The 12,767-nt window shown below is 44.4% G+C and overlaps 1 protein-coding gene across 1 annotated transcript in view; it reads right to left on the bottom strand.

Moving 5' to 3' along the window:
- Nucleotides 1-42: 42 nt before the first annotated feature.
- Nucleotides 43-12,767, bottom strand: part of PCTP (phosphatidylcholine transfer protein) — a 23,187-nt gene continuing 10,462 nt past the window's right edge. The window contains exons 2-6 of the mRNA XM_004684397.2: nt 9,559-9,676; nt 6,627-6,706; nt 3,748-3,919; nt 2,872-2,939; nt 43-1,746 (exon numbers count right to left, since the gene is read on the bottom strand). Of these exons, the coding sequence (XP_004684454.1) occupies nt 1,681-1,746; nt 2,872-2,939; nt 3,748-3,919; nt 6,627-6,706; nt 9,559-9,676 (504 nt within the window). The 3' untranslated portion in view covers nt 43-1,680. The remainder of the gene's footprint in view (nt 1,747-2,871; nt 2,940-3,747; nt 3,920-6,626; nt 6,707-9,558; nt 9,677-12,767) is intronic.

Genomic DNA, 12,767 nt, shown 5'->3' with positions numbered 1-12,767 from the left:
AAAAAAAAAAAAAAAATTCTAGCTCCATCACTGGTGCGATTATACTGTGTGAGGTACCCGCTTCTTGCATAATTCTAGCCACATGAACACAATGACGAGGGAGGGGAAGATCCCTGGAATGGAGGGAATCATGGGATAATTTGGTATGTATTAAAAAGACGTGCTTATTTTTGGCTCAGTGTGAGCCTAGGAAGATGCAAAGCTACTTTACCACCTTTGTGCTGGTAGCAGCGACCCAGCCACCAAGCACTGCCCAACAAGGAAGCTCACTTGAAGGAAACAGCTGAATCCCAACGTAAGTTTCAGCAGCCTTATCAGCAGCTACTGAGGCGGCCCCACACGTGGCCTCGCATTAGTGATCTTCAAATCCTGTTTCATGTTGAAGCCCATGAGTTAGATTAGATGTGACTTGCAAACAAGTGACCTAATGAATTCATCCTCATGAAAGGTGGGAAGGAAGCTGCAGACAGGATAAGTATAAGTGGCTCTGTATTTATTTGGTAGGACTACACTTTTCTGCCCAGAAAGAAAACATAGTTTGAGGTATCCCATTTCAGTAAATTTCCTACTCTGGTTTATGTCCTGAATTTCTATGTCCATTCATCAAGGCATAGTACCATCATACACAGTAGTTAAATTTTTTCCCTGAGATTTTCAAGGCTCTGCCTCTGGCCACAGGACATCTTACCAAAATTTAGTAGAAAACAAGAAACTTGAAATCTCTCAGTGTGGACGAGGCAGACAACCTAGGTGGAATTCCTGAGAAAAGGGGATAGATTCCACACAAGGTGCTAATTAATAGTTCACTGGCTGTGAACTATTTTCAACATTTCCAAACATTCTAGAAGTGAAATCCATCTCATTGCACATAAAGTTACTTTATCTGTTTGCAGTGTGCAAAGCATATTTGCTTTCACTACCTGTCAGTCATCTTCATGTCTTGTTTCCAGTTAAATGCAGAGCTAGTGAGGTAGGGTAAGGCATCCCCCAGTGACATACAAGAAAGAGAAAAAGCCAGGGACGTATGAATTAGAAAAAAAAAATGGCTGTCACATTCTATGCTGTCAGGCCTGCTATGTTTTCTAAAATGGTTTGATATCATAACAGGATCACATAACAGTGATCCTTCAGGAAGAGGACTAGGGAGAGACTGGTTGGCTTATTGTGTCATATCCCAGTTGAATCATGTCGGCAGAGCCCAATACAAATGCACTCTGCATAGGTCTACCAGTCTTGCTGGGCTGAGCAGCCATGTGGAGACATGCGACTTCTGGCCACCCCTCCTGGGTTGCAAGAAATCACATTCTGGGAAGGAGCCAGCTTGTCGGGATGGTCAGTCTTGGGTTTTGTAGTCACTGCTCCACCCACCCCACCCCCCAATGGGGCACAATGGGATGACTGTGTTCCCTATGGAGGACTTCCCTTTTTAAAAATAAACAACCAAAAGTTTCCCCAGTGTGACCCAAATTCAATAGTGGAAGAAGGCAACGCGTCCTGGGGTGGGAGAGTGGGAAAGGAAGCAGCCAGGCGAGCCAGGCATCAGGCAAACAGGAGCAGGGGCGACGTGCAGTAGGTAGGGTGCAGGCCTCTGAAGACGAAAGAAGGAAAGGAAGGCTGGTGTGGGGGGCTGTGGCACTTCTCAAACATCATTCCATGGACACAAAGCTCCCACTCCCTTCCTTAGGTCTTCTTGAGGTAGTTCTGACAGGCTTTCCCCAAGTCTTTCAAGAAGTTAGGAACTCCATTCTGCAAAGCAAGAGAGATCATCACCTCTATGTCCTCAGAGCAATGACTCCTGACCTCTGAGAGATGGCAAAAAGTAAACACAGATGCCTTGGGGAGTAATGAAAGACAATAGTGCCCCTGACCTGATGTCAACAGAAGGTAAAATCCAGGGCAGAGGTCAGAGCCCACGCGGGGTCTCTGCTGCAAGACATGCTTTTATATTTTGGCTTTTGCTAGTGCAAAGTGAAGCCATTTCAGAGATGCTGCTTCTTAAAATAAAATCTAAAACATGACAGGAAGTGGGACTGAGCTGGGATATGCGATTCTTCCTAAGAAGGGAAAGAAAGGACTTGCCTTACAGAATGTGAAGATGGTGAGGATGCAGAGACCAAGGGTTGAATAGCCTATTACCTAGTTAGATGTGAAAACTGGGCAAAAATTTCTCTAAATGCTGCCTTCTTTTACTCCATTTCCACAAGGTTGTTAATATCCATCTCCAGTTTTAAAAAGAAAAAAAATAATGGACGGCTTCCCTAGATGATCAGCAGCAGCAGAGCCAGAATACAGGATCACATGTCTGACTCAACGCCTTTGTGCTTCTCTCTCCTGGGGACCCTGTGGGCCCTCCAGCCAGTAAGTAGGACATGCACAAAGCAGGCTAAATGGTCCCCGCGATGCCAAGCTCCGAGGCAGTCTCTGGTGATCCTAGCTACCACGACAATTCCCTCTCATTTCAAAGAAAAACAAAACAAAATAAAAGTAGAGGCCTTCCCAGGTGGACATGTCTGCTTGTCTCCTGAGTCAGTTCGGTCTGTCTTACTCCTCCACCAGCAGAGACAGGGTCCCAAGGCATGCGGGCTCCCAGAAGGAGCAGACTATTGTCTGAAGTTTCCAGAGAGTGATCTTGGCCCGTCTTGGTGCATTTGCAGGGAGGGGCTGGCATTCCAGCTAGCAATCCTTTGCCTTCTGTCCCAGCTTCCATCCGGGGTGTTGGCAACCCAGACCTAACTGTAGTCACTCAAGCTCACTGCTTCATCAAAGAGCCTCATTAGGCCTGAGACAGCATGTCTCTTTAGCCTGACAGCCCAGGGGGCTAAGTCAACAGTTGTCAAACACACTTCCCCCTCCTGCCTCCTCGAATCTCACCTTGGCAGCCCAGTTAATGAGCCAGGACGGAATTTGGCCACCCGGGTTATCGAAGTAATACATGAAAACTAGAGGGGGAAAGAAAAGACAATTCAGAAGGAGGAATAATGTTAAAAAGATACAACAAACCCTGTGAACCTCCTACCTTCCTATTCACGCCCAGAAAAAAGGAAGGCCCTCACACATAATTCAGGGGGGCTTTGCCCGCTCCCCCTTTTGTCTTACAGGATGTTTACATCTAAATATTTTTTTAAACATTTTGCTGTTAATGAAAGACCTGACCAGCGCTAGGTATTTATATCTAGCCTCTCATTTAATTATCCTAACAATCCCTAGGAGTTGACAGAATTGAACCCAGGTTTATAAACAATAAACTGCAGATTCAGAAGAGCCACATGGCCAAGGTGACAGCTCATAACAAGGCTTACTTAGCTCAGGTTTTACTTAAGATGCGAGATCACTCATTCCTGAATAGCCCCATCTCAGCGTTTATCCCTGGGGCTGTAACGGGGGCAGAGAGGCATGGAGCTGTAGCCTCAGTGCTGAACAGGAGCTGTGTCCTCTGAGGGGGTCTGAGCAGGTCTCGCCCACCCTCAGGCTGGCCTATGTCCCCACAGGACCAGCCCAGAGTGACCGTCTAGCCCCCCGTTTGCCGGGCTGTTGCGATTTCCTCGGGACAACGGGAAGATACGTTAAGCATGGGCTGAGTGCGACTTCAGTCTCCACCTTGCACTAACCAAGTTTCCAGGGGTGATGCCAGTCCCTTCCCTGCCACTAATCCCGACCCTACACTCTGACTTCAGGGAATACGCTGCATCAGCCTGGTCTTCACAGGGGTATCCCGGCCCGGGGCACCCACATGCACCTGGCTTTTACCTTTGCTCCCCTTCTTGCCATCACTCTCAATTGCCAGGCTTTGCTTGTACCGCTGTACTCGGATCACACCCGACCTTTCGGTAAACTGAGGCACAGAGGTGCTCTGTGCCAGCATCACGTGGATCTTCCGCCCTTCCACATCCAGGTCTCGCCGCTGCCGGATGTAGACGTACTGATCCGCCAGTCAAGGCTGCGTTGCCGATGACCACAAGGAAGCCCACAAGTCGACACAAAGTGGGGTGAGTCTGTACCTGCCACGTGGCGTCTGTCCCCTGTACTGTCACTCACCTGCCTGCCTGTGCTGCACAATGGGGCCTCCTTTCACCTGGAATGATCATTTAGAACTTCCCCGTCTGTAAATGATCCCCAAAGTGTTTAACCATGCAGGGGAAACACTCCTTTCTCCCAGAAGGTTCTGTGAGATAGCAGAGGACTGGTCATGAAGCAGCAAGCTGACCCTGGGCTCCTGATCCTCAGACTCAGTTTCTGTATCTAAGAGACGCAAGTTAACAACGTACAACAGGCAGGGCTGGTAGGCGTGACGGGAGCTGGAATCTGGAGGAGAATAAGCTCTCAGGAAATCCTGCCTTGCCCTCTCCTGCCCTAGTCCAAAGCTCTGACTGCAGGCCTCCCTGTGCAGACCAATAATGTCACTGGCAGACATGTGTCTCCTGTGACCACAGGAGACATGGAGCACCTGAGCACACAGCTGGCAGGTTCCCTCTCTGGGTTAACACTGCTTCACCAGGAAGGACAAAGCGCTTTCACCTCAGTAGACAGTCCCAGAACCACCAGCATGTCCATGGTGCAAGTCGGAGGAAGATAATTAAATTCTGAGAAACATTTACTGAGCTACCACTTCTCGAGTCCTTAGCACATAATAGACTGTTTTACACACAGCATACAGTTAGACCCTGACAAAGTCCCCGTGAGTTCTGTATGTGTAGGCCCATTGTACAGATGACAAAATCAAGGCTCAGAGAAGAAACCTACCCAAGATCCCATGGTCCAGCTGAAGTGACAGAATCTCAATCTGAACCCAGATCTGGCTGCTAAAATCAGTTTGACTGTCATAGGTAGATGGGGCTCGACTCTTTAATGTGCTCCTTTTACTTTCATATGACATGACTTAGGTTACAGACTAGAAGGAATTAAAAAGTCTAAAACCATCAAAAAGGCACAATAAACAACACAATACACTCACTGTGACAGAGCAACAATCTCAGCCCCAGCCCCTCAGAGTCTCGACTGTACTCACAGATGTCCCACCCCTCATGGGGGCACCCCATAGAACTGCTCAGACACAGGGTGGTCTATTGCCCCTACTCTCTCTGTACTGGTGGGGAAGACGTGGGACACAGCTTTCCTCCCTCAAGCCTTTTCTTTCTCTCACAGCAAATATCACTCCATTCTCTCCCACAACTCAATCATGTGATGAAAACACCTACTATCATTCCACTAAGGGAAACTTAACTTGATTGGTTGATTTAAATTTGGCACATGTCTTTGAAGGGCTGCAAGATCCAGGGTGGCACACAGCCCACCACCAGTTCAGGACCGCCAGGTCAGGCCCAGAGAAGTGAAGGGCCTTTTCAAAGGTCACACAGCAAAGCAGGGAATGAATACACACTTAACCTCAGATCGTTCACTCCAAAGGTCATCATCTATTCCACTACATTCTTCTCTCTCCTCAAGAACTGAACAGCCCTTGTTGGACACACATATGTGCTTATATAGCTCACTATGGAACTCTGGCAATGCATAAATAGAACTTCCACGAGGCTTGAGTGTCCACTCCTGAGAAAACACACCCAGCAGTGTCCCTGGGAGGTCAGAGAAATGGATGGTGCCCAAGTCAAGATCATTGTCACTAGAGACAGCTGGACCAGGGCCCAAATCTGTATCTTCCACCAAGTAGATGTGTGAACCTAAGCAAAGACCTGAACTCCCCTTTACCTGAGTTAGCTGTGAAACAGGGGTAGAGATCTTTACCTTCCAAAGGTATTGGCAGGATTAGAGAAAACCACATCAAATGGACGAGACCAAGGAATCAACCATGTGTGGAAACACATGCCATAAACGCAAACTACCTAAAGGCGTGGGGGAATTGTGTCAAGAAATTAACCCCAAGGGATTTATAATCTCTTCGGGGGTGGGACTGATACATACTTTTAGATACAAAACAGACACAAATAATACACACAAAACACACCACACAACCCCTCTCTCTAGAGAGGAATTATTTAGGAACACATGGATGTAAAGAAAGTCAAAGTAGAAAGGACCCCGGAGACCCCTAGCTCAGCTTCTAAGCTTTGTTTTTAAGTCCTCCAGGCCCTGAATTCAAAGGATCTGACAGGGTGACTCACTGTGACAAAGTGGCTGTGTTGGCAGAGGCCAGAGAAGGAGTGAGACCCACCAGTCACCGACCCCCACCCTGCCCACCCAGCAAATTCCCATCTCGCCTCCCAGGCTGAACTACGGGGCTTCTTAAACGCTCTGACTGTTAACTAAAAAGCTCCCCACACTCCACCAGCAACTTCACATCCTGAATGCTCCACTTTCTCCTGTATAGACTGGGTGTGGATTAAACACTCTTTATAAAGATTCTTTGCAGGCCCCCAATTCTGAGGCCCAACAATTTTAAAGTTTACAAAGTTTCTCAGGAAAGGAGGAGCTGTTGCCTGATCATTATAGACACCCCAAGGGGTCAGGCCCAGAACCACACTCTGCAAGCTACACAAGCCACAATGTTAGCAGATGCTTCTGCAAGAATCCAAGACAATACTGTCCACACTCCCTGGAAGACCATCAGATGATGACCACGGACCGAGAAACACTCGGAAAGCCAAGTAATGGTGTACCCTGGGAAAGGATACATCTCGGTTGGACATAGGGAAAGGGTACTTCACTTCCCAGTAGACGACGGTCTCTCCGTTGCAGTCTTTTTCATAGAGTTCTGAAGAGAGAAAAAGAAGTTAACGCATCTAGAAACCTCTTTGGCATCCATGAATTAGAAGCCTAGGTACGATGACCTCTAGGGCATGATAATCAGTAACTCATAAGGCACAGAATTCTAGAAAAAAACAGACAGATACTTCCTCCCGCAAGCTTGAAGCCCAGAAGCACACCATAGGAGAGCTATAAATACAGTAAAAATGAAAGAATCCAACAAAATGTATCTGTCATATCATACAAATAAGCTTGTCTGACAAAATGTAATCTAACAAAATCAGGCATCCAAAAATAAATTTTCAGAGGTTTTAAAATCAAGGTAACCGCCAGATGTCACTAGAGTATCAACAGTGTGGCTTCTGAGTTTTTTCCCTTCTAGATTTCCTTGACACACTACAGCTAGCCTGGGACCTGAGTCACCTAGTCCAGCACATTCAGGTGGGAAATGAATGTTCTAAGTGAAGGTTCTAAAGAGCTTCCTAGACCATGGCAAGCAACTTCACTATGGCTAATCCTAACTTTTTTCTTCTCTCCCGTGATTCTTTGCACTAGACCACAACTACTATGACCAAATTTCCTTCATAGTGCTAGTGTGTGCAACAGCTAGTGTGTCCAACTTCTGGATGGGGATTGATGGCAAGGGATTTAATAATATGCACCTGCAATGCTCTCTCTACGCTAAGCTGTCCAGTGCTTCTGACAACTGGGAGCCGTCAAAGAACCAAGACAGCTGAAGTAGCAAACAGTGTCCACTGAAGAGATGCTGATAGGAGAAATGTATTGTTTAGTCCAACTTTTGAAAGAAAATTTATTAGAAGCAGGCCATGAGTTACAAAGCTTGCCAGAGTGTGGGTACCACAGGAGGTTGCAGACAGCTCTGAAAAGAAGACAGGAGTTGACAGCTCTCTCTTGCATGTTCAGCACTGGCCTAAGAAGGGTCTCAATGCAGCATCTCGACTTTCCTCTTCTTGAATATGTGACTTAAGAAGGACTGACTTGGTATTCATTTTAGGGCTGAGAAAATGAGCAAGACATGGCCAATGTGACTGTTTCAGGGATGGTGCAGTGTCTTAGCTGGTGACTCCAGCTGATTCCAAGAGAAGGCATGGATACCCAAGACCACTGGAGTTAGGTTCAGAACATCAGAGAAGCCCAACTGCAGCTGCCACTGGGTCAGACACCATAGCCCAATTGCTGATGCCGAATGCAACTCAGGCAGGGCTAAGATGCCTTAGCCATGACTGTCACTGGAAATGGATGTTTTGATGCTGGTAGTTTCCACATGGAAACCATATGCACACTGACTGCAACATCTATATTCCATGGCTGAATCATGGTACTAGAAAAGCTGGGGCAGAGAATGCCTGGCTTTCCCTTTGGATAGGTGTCACAAATCCTCCTAGATGGACAAGAATTTGAAAACTCCAGGTGACATATGTCCCCAGCAGTAAGCACCAGACCTATGACGAGAAGAGCTGATGAGAGCCCATTCTGGGCCTTTGGCTAGCATCAGCAGGGCAGTGTCGATTTTGTTCCTGCTACTCTTGGGCTATGTAAATGGTCAAATACAAGCCCCGTGGCCATCTTTGTCATGACATAGACTGTCCAAGAAATTAGGTCAGACAAAAACACTTGAGATGGAGAAATTGTTTTAAGTTTTAGAAGCAGCTGTCCTGGAAGCCAAACTCATGGGTTTTCAATGCCATGAAACAAACTTTTTCCCCCCTTTTCCAATACTGGCATTAGTTATCTTCTTAGAACCTGCAACCAAGAGTCTCCTGACTTCCACAGGGGTCTTTCAGAATTTTTGAGCCCCGTGGTGGGTTCCATTCCACTGTGACTGAGATGGCAGAGGTCACTGTCAGCTCCAAGAAGTAGGCCTAATTAAGGCCTTCAAAAGTTTCCATCACTTACAGGGTAAATTACAGGGTAATTCCTGAGAACTACAGCCTGGCCTTGGGGTCTTGGACACTGCTCGCACTCTTGCTCTAGATTCCACTAGCCCAACAAGACCAAATTGTTCAGCTTCTGAACATTTCATGCTACTTCATGCTTTCCGGACTTATACTATCCCCTGAGTCTGAGATCTCTCACCTTGTAAACCACCTCCCATGTATTCTTGTAATTTATAAGGCTTTCATTCTCAGCAATCCAAAAAGATAAACTCATGCCATTTGCGGCAACATGGATGGAGCTAGAAGGGATCATGCTTAGTGAAATAAGCCAGAAAGAAAAAGATTGGATGGTTTCACTCATAGCAGGAGTGGAAGGGATGAGAAAAAAATTAAAAAAAAAAAAAAGCAATTGTAATATTGTAATAAAGTAAAAATGAAAATCAACGAACGACTATAAACCAGAGATATTCTATAGGGGTGTAGAGGGGAACAGGGTCAAAACTGGAGCAGGAAGAGCACACGGATGAAGTGCTGATGGGAAGTCCATGGGGATTACAACTGAGATGAAAAAATGTACAAAATGAAGAACGATGTAAAAAAAATAATAAGGTAACTCAGTATAAAAAAAAAAACTTTCACTCAACTTTCAAAACAAAGCTTTGATGCCACCTCCTCTAAGAAGCCTGCCATGACCACCTAGGTATATAGGGTAATAACCAACTTAACCATGAGAGCACAGTAGCCCTCCCAGCAAACTGGACAGTAGGTCAAAGATCATACAGGGAGAAAGACCTAGGAAATTTAAAGGGGTATTTTGACCTAATACTAAACATATTCATGCCAAATAAAGAAAAGTAACATAATATAGGAGATATTAAGGTTACTGCTTTTTACTGATTTGAGCAAATAACAATAGATCCTACATTGTAATTGATTTTTAAAAAGCATAATTCTTTCTCACCTTTAACATACTGGTCCCATTGTTTCCTATAGTCTAAGTCCATATAGACATCTGCCAGTAGAGTCGGTGGGCAATCCTCCAGAACACCAAAGACTTTATACTCATAGAGTCCAGATTGCTGTAAAAACAGAACAGGCGGGGGCAGGGGGGTAAGGAGGGGGGGCAGAACTATTGCTATACCAATTGAGGGGAAGCTAGATTCAGAAGCATATGAAAAGCAGCAGAGCTTGAGATTCATGCCCCACAATTCATTGAGCAACTCCTCTGGGTCTTGGCCACGCAGCAGTGAAGAGGGAACAAGACCAGGTACCTGCTCGCTTGTGCTTCTATCTGGACATAGGTGAGGACTGTAAGAGTTACTCAGATCCTTTAAGGCGGCCGAAAGAAAGTGCATGTGGTAAGTGGTATCTGTAGCGTAGTGAAGCAGTTGTTATAATCAGGGGGTCAGAAAAGGCCTCCATATGGGTAACATTGCTCAGAACATCTTGTTCTAAATATTAGAAGGAGCCATCCATAGAAAATGATAAAAGTCCATCTCTGGTGGGGGGAAATGCCCTGGGGTTAATGGTCGTCATGCTCAAATGATGGGAAGGGTGGCAGGAACTGGGATCAGAGAGATAGGTCCCAAAGACCTTTGTTAAGCAGGGTGAGGGCTAAAGATGTTGTTTCAACTGTTATGGAAAAAAACAATGAAAACTTTAAACAGGGGGTGACTTTACATCAGGAAACAACTTTAAAAGATGACTCCTGCTGGCCGCTTGGTAGCCAATAACAGATTATAGGAGAGCAAAGAGCCCGTGAAAGACCAGTGAGAGATGATAGTGACTTGAATATGGAACGAACAACAGTGAAGGAGAGAGGTCAGTGATTCAGGGATGTATGTGGGGAGTGATGTCAACAAGAGCTGCTGACAGAGTGGCTGCAGAGAAAGAGAAGGCAAAACACTGCGATTAGCTCTTAGACCGTCGCCTCCACAACTGGGGCACCGGGCCTCCACTTCCCAAGCGAGAAGTGAGATTTGTGTGCTGTGGAGGAATCAAGAATTCTAATTTTGCTTTGAGGTTATCCAAGTGGGGATGATGTAGGCAGCTAACATTCTGGGAATAGGTTACTACTTTAGATACCCATGAGGCACACAAAATCCTAACAAATCGTTTTATCAATACCAAGAGAGAAATTTTCAACAACTGCTTCTTGTTTCTTTATGTAAAGGACCTTTGTATAAAGGGCGAAAAGGGGAAAGAAATACTGGTTTCAAGTCAAAGTGCTTTTTATTCAGGAAGAGACCATGTCTAGATTCCAAAGTATGACAAGAGAATTTCCTTGTTTCCATGAGAAGGCATATCCTTGTCTGTGAGGTACTGAGCTGCAATTGGTCCCACTGGACATTTCACTTTCTGCACAATGTCAATTCATAATTCCTGACCCTTAACTAAAGGCTCTATTATTAAGATTAAACCAATGGCTCTTAGATTAATTCCAATACAAAAAGAAACACATAGCATTTAGATAAATTCATAATTTCACATGCGAATGCAGTGCTATTGGGTAACTGAACATGAATGAAACCATCTTCTTAAATACCATACCAGTGACTTATATGAAGTCAACGGCTAACAGTGGTGAATCTTTCTAGAGATCTGAGGCTTCAGAGGTCTCCTAGCTCAGGTGACATAATGCAGGGATAAATACAATTCAGTTTAGGAATCTTAGTTATATGTGAAAGACCTGGCCCCCCCCCAAAAAAAAAAGTAATAATAGAACGCGAAATTAAAATGAATTCATAAGATCTTCTAGCTCTAAAAATATGTGGCTTTATACCAAGAATTTTCAGCCAGCAAATACAGTAATAGATCTGAACTCCTAATGTGTTATGCTGTGGATGTCCCAGTAGAAAGGCAAATTCAGGAAAAATATCTCCTTCTAGAAAGAGAAACAGAAAATGAGGTCCTCACCTCATATTCACATCTACATACGGGAAGATAGTACAGGCTTATATTCTCTACATTACATGGTCACACTTGTTTTACTAACTTGGGAAAAAAGCCAATTAACTCCTTGTCCAGATTATTTGGTCCCATTTTCTATACGTATTGAGCAAAGGGGGTAATTACGTGTTCTGATAATTATCTCCCCACCCTTACATGATTTGACTTTGTTTGTCTGGATAGATTAAGACAAACTGTTTCCTTAAACCTGCTCCCTTTCCCCCAGAGTGTAGTTATAACCTTTAGTGACCTCAGTCCTATACATGTCACAGAAAAGAAAAACAGAAAGCCCTCGAGGAAAAGAAAAATAGAACAATGTGATTTACGTGAATGCAGAAGAATGAACCATTGTGACAACTTCCTTTAAATACTCCTTTGGTGGCAGAACTGAGAAAGACCAGAACTCCAGTGGAACAAAATGCTCCCCAAACACCTTCTCTAATCTATCAATAAAATGTTCTTTTCAGTTACTAAGTAGTCCCACCCAATTAATAGAGCAAAGTACTTCTCTATTACTTTAAAGGGGATCTTAATAAACATGTTTTTATTTGGCTTCTAAAAGATAAAGTTAATATTGCAAAATCATAAATATAATTCATATTCATTATAGGAAGTGCCAAGAAGAATAATGAAAATAAAAATGGACTGTAACCTCCTAATCTACAAAGACTTATTGGTAATATTTGACATATTTCTTCAAAGTAAATAAATACTTCTCTATGTTACAAAATAGGGAAATAGGATAAATAGTTTGTCTTCTTATTTTTAACAATACTGTATGAAGATCATGAAGAGAGCACACCAGATTTAATTGTCCTTGAAAGCTGTTTCTGTTTTCAAATCTCTTATAAATACAAATGTTGCTGGAGTTACCTATTTTCCACATAGTCCATGATTTAAATTTTTCATTAGGCGTCTCCTGAGAGATACCTTTTAGGGTCAAGGGCACTAGCATTTAATAAACCTTAAACAAAGATGTACCAAATCATACTCTCTGGAGTAGCAAAGAAACATCTTACCAGGATGGGCTACACTGATAGTACAATTTGGTAGGAGAAAAAATTTGCATGATTTGAGAAAATTTTTTAATTTTTACTATGTAAGAGCCCTTTAAAATTAGAGGTATAGGCCCTCCCTGGTGGCGCCGCGGGTTAAAGCACAGCACTGAGAATCTAAAGCCGCTTCCGCATGAGTTCGATTCCCGCCTGCCCCGGAAGGGAC

The sequence above is a fragment of the Condylura cristata genome, unplaced genomic scaffold (genome assembly GCF_000260355.1).
Source record: "Condylura cristata isolate star-nosed mole 26May11 unplaced genomic scaffold, ConCri1.0 scaffold00017, whole genome shotgun sequence".
NCBI classification, from domain to species: domain Eukaryota; kingdom Metazoa; phylum Chordata; class Mammalia; order Eulipotyphla; family Talpidae; genus Condylura; species Condylura cristata.
This window is presented reverse-complemented; position numbering and strand designations above follow the sequence as displayed.